Here is a 3,402-nt window from a genome sequence, read left to right as displayed (position 1 = left end):
CTATTATTTACTAATGATACTATTGATTATTTGTTACATTGACAAATTAATTTACAATCGTAACAAATCGGTTTTTTAACAAATATCACATTTGCTTTCCCTTGATTTATTCTTCGATTTGTTCCTGTAACAAAATCATTTCTCTCAGTGTATGTATTAAACAAGGTCACCTATTATATATAGGTAGCGGTCTAAATGTACCATATATATAAACTATAATAGACTAATGATATTATAGCACGTTATCATGAAGTCATTTTAAAATTTAAAAATAATTTTATAAAATGACAAGTAAGGTCATAATGTAATGTTCTTATATTATTATGATATTTCTGTGCTCTATTTGAGTATGTATATAAAATATATAATAAATTATCGAATATTGCGCAGAAACTGGCGAAAGCAGCTAAGCAACACGCCCATTTCCAAGACAACAGTGATGGTTTCGCAATTCTTCATTACGCTGGTGTAGTATCCTATTCTGTCGATGGGTTCTGTGATAAGAATCGGGACGTTCTTTTTTTGGACCTGATCGAGTTAATGCAGACTAGCACGAAGTAAGCGATCCCGAAGGCCGTTAGCATATGATTGTCGATTGTCCGCGTGACAAATTATTCTGAAAGCGAGTTCGTATGTAAGTTACGATTTGACGGGAATTAATTAACTCGCGCTTATTTTCTAAAAATTTAAAATATTTGACGAGAGGACAAGATTAATGAAGAAATTGAGTATTTAAAATCTCACGCGAAGAAATAAAGAAGTAAATCTTAAGTAATAACATACACATGAAGATTCTTCTTTTTTAAATTTGCGATTGTTTTAATATACTTGATATTAATTGCATTATTCTTTTTTTTTTATAATTCAAATAGATGCAGAATAGCATTAATTAATATTTATAATATTTATAATCAGCTTCTTGTTCACGAAGACGACTACGTAAATAATTCCTCGATGATTTAATGTATTATCACGTAATTCTAATCATCGATAAATTTGCAAATTTACATAAAACCTGTATATATAAAATTTCGTGAAAGTCGCGTACAAATCGATAACCAGAAATCACATATTTTCAAGAAGTTCAGTTAAATTAGTAATGCTATAAACTTATCTCTTATCTCTTTTTCGAATTTTATTTATATCTTTCTACAATTATCCACGTTTTAAATTTTTCTCGTATTAATAGCATTGTTAAAACAATTGTAATTGAAATGGTAAAAAAAAAAAAGATTTTATCTTACAGTTCTTTGGTGTGCAAGCTCTATCCGCAAGAAAATACCGGTAAAACGAAAACTCTTAAGTCCAGACCAACCACCGCAGGCAGTAAAATCAGAAATCAAGCCAGTCGCTTGGTTGATCAGCTGATAAAGTGCACGCCGCATTACATCCGGTGCATCAAACCGAATGAAACGAAGAAACCGCGCGATTGGGATCATCTGAGAGTCAAACATCAGGTAATTTAATTGTCTAGTATTATTTGCATTCTATCACTTAAATTTGGAGACATCAAATATATTACTTTGTGCCTTTACTCAAGTCAATAGGTGGATAATATATATCTATCTAAATTAAACCTCAAGAATATAAAGTTTGAGAAAAAAGAGAAAACAAAGGCATTTTCTATATATAGTCTGATTTATCTCAGCCTTAGCTCGACAATGTGTCATTCTAGTGAAGTATGTCAGACATATATATGTCTAGAGCAATTATACATAATGCTTCTTTTCTTCCTTCCTTCTTCGGTTAATCTTATATTTGTTCTATCCGAGAAAGTCAATACGACATAACTCACTAGAATAGAACTTGCTTGAATACAAAATTACTGACGAGGGTTTTATTAAAGATCTATATTCTTATAGAAATTCGCATCCTTGTTGAAATTTAAGTGATTAAGTGTAAGAAATTGATATTGTACTAATTTTATGATTCGTTAGTTTCGTAGACCTGTATATAATATATAGTATATAAAAAACTCAATAATACTCGATTTTTATTTTAAACTGTCATTTTAATATTATTGTTCGACTTAAATAATATCAATATAAATGATAACTGTAGAGAAAAAAAGAGAAAAAAATTGTAATTTTGCGGCAATATATAAGATATTACAGCATTACAACTTTATTTACGGAGCATTTATATAATAAAAAATTATGAATTTAATAATTTATTATCCAAATATTTGAATAATAATCGGAAATTTGAGGAAATAAATATTAATAATCGGAAATTTATATCATCGATCATGTCAGCATTCTTCAATTACCTCCGGCACCTCGGAGCCTTTTCTATGTAAAAACGAAAATTTGTTCAAGGTTCTTTAGTATCTCGTCGATGGCAAATTTACGAGTGTTCCAAATGGTTCTGGAAGTACAATCGTATGTCTAACATTCTTAATTAATTACCGAATAAAAATCGTCTGTTACCTCTTCGTGAATGTTTTAATTTTCAAACTAAATCATCAATATTCATCTTTTTAAAATTACTTAAGACGTATACACTCGATGCATGCTTGCAGTGAACTGAATAATAATAATTACGCAGTTTTCCGATGATATATTGTAGGTGGAGTATTTAGGTCTGAAAGAAAATATTAGAGTGCGTAGAGCTGGCTTCGCTTATAGAAGACCATTCTCCAAATTTCTACATAGATATGCGATTCTCACGAAAGAAACATGGCCTCGTTGGCCCGGCGATGAGAAACAAGGCATAGAATGGATATTGGGAAGATTTCATATCGATCGATCGCAATATCAGCTCGGTAAAACTAAGCTCTTTATTAAGGCGCCTGAAACTGTGAGTCCTATCTCTTATTATTATTTTAATAATGACGTGATTAATCAATGTCTATTTTTACCAATGTTTATTAATTTTCAATCTTGTCCAAGAAAAAATGACTTTATTTTGATTCTTAATATTAATAAACTGTCACGTTTTGTAATAAAAAAATTATCACTTTGATTTTCATAATGTCAAAATGATACTTGGTGTGTTTCTAGCAGTACATTTAATTTATTCTTCATTTTTTTCTAATTCTTAAAACTAAAGAAAAAAAAGATATAAATTAATCCACAAATTAAAAGATTGAAGTTAATCTACGATGGTAAAAATGAATGTAAGTCATAACTTTTAGCTTTTCATGCTGGAGGAAGCACGTGAGCGGAATTACAATAAGCATGCGCAAGTTATTCAGAAAGCATTCAAGAAGTATTTCGCCCAGAAGAGACAAGAACAGCAGATACAGGAAGCCGCTGATCTTCTTTTCGGCCATAAAGAGCGGAAACGCGAGACTTTAAACAGAAATTTTTTTGGCGATTATATAGGATTGGAAGACAAGCCACAGATGATGAGTTTGATTGGCAGACGAGAGAAAGTATTTTTCGCCGAAGTTGTGAAAAA

At 30.4% G+C, this 3,402-nt stretch overlaps 1 protein-coding gene across 1 annotated transcript in view; it reads left to right on the top strand.

The window, feature by feature from the left end:
- Positions 1-3,402, top strand: part of LOC108691337 (unconventional myosin-Ie-like) — a 30,980-nt gene that overhangs the window by 25,433 nt on the left and 2,145 nt on the right. Inside the window, 4 exon segments of the mRNA XM_018199034.1 lie at positions 391-557; positions 1,247-1,457; positions 2,569-2,799; positions 3,137-3,401. Coding sequence (XP_018054523.1) covers positions 391-557; positions 1,247-1,457; positions 2,569-2,799; positions 3,137-3,401 — 874 coding nt within the window.

Source organism: Atta colombica, unplaced genomic scaffold, assembly GCF_001594045.1.
Source record: "Atta colombica isolate Treedump-2 unplaced genomic scaffold, Acol1.0 scaffold46, whole genome shotgun sequence".
NCBI classification, from domain to species: Eukaryota; Metazoa; Arthropoda; class Insecta; order Hymenoptera; family Formicidae; genus Atta; species Atta colombica.
The sequence above is the reverse complement of the archived record's forward strand: the minus strand, read 5'-3'. Positions and strand labels throughout refer to the sequence as shown.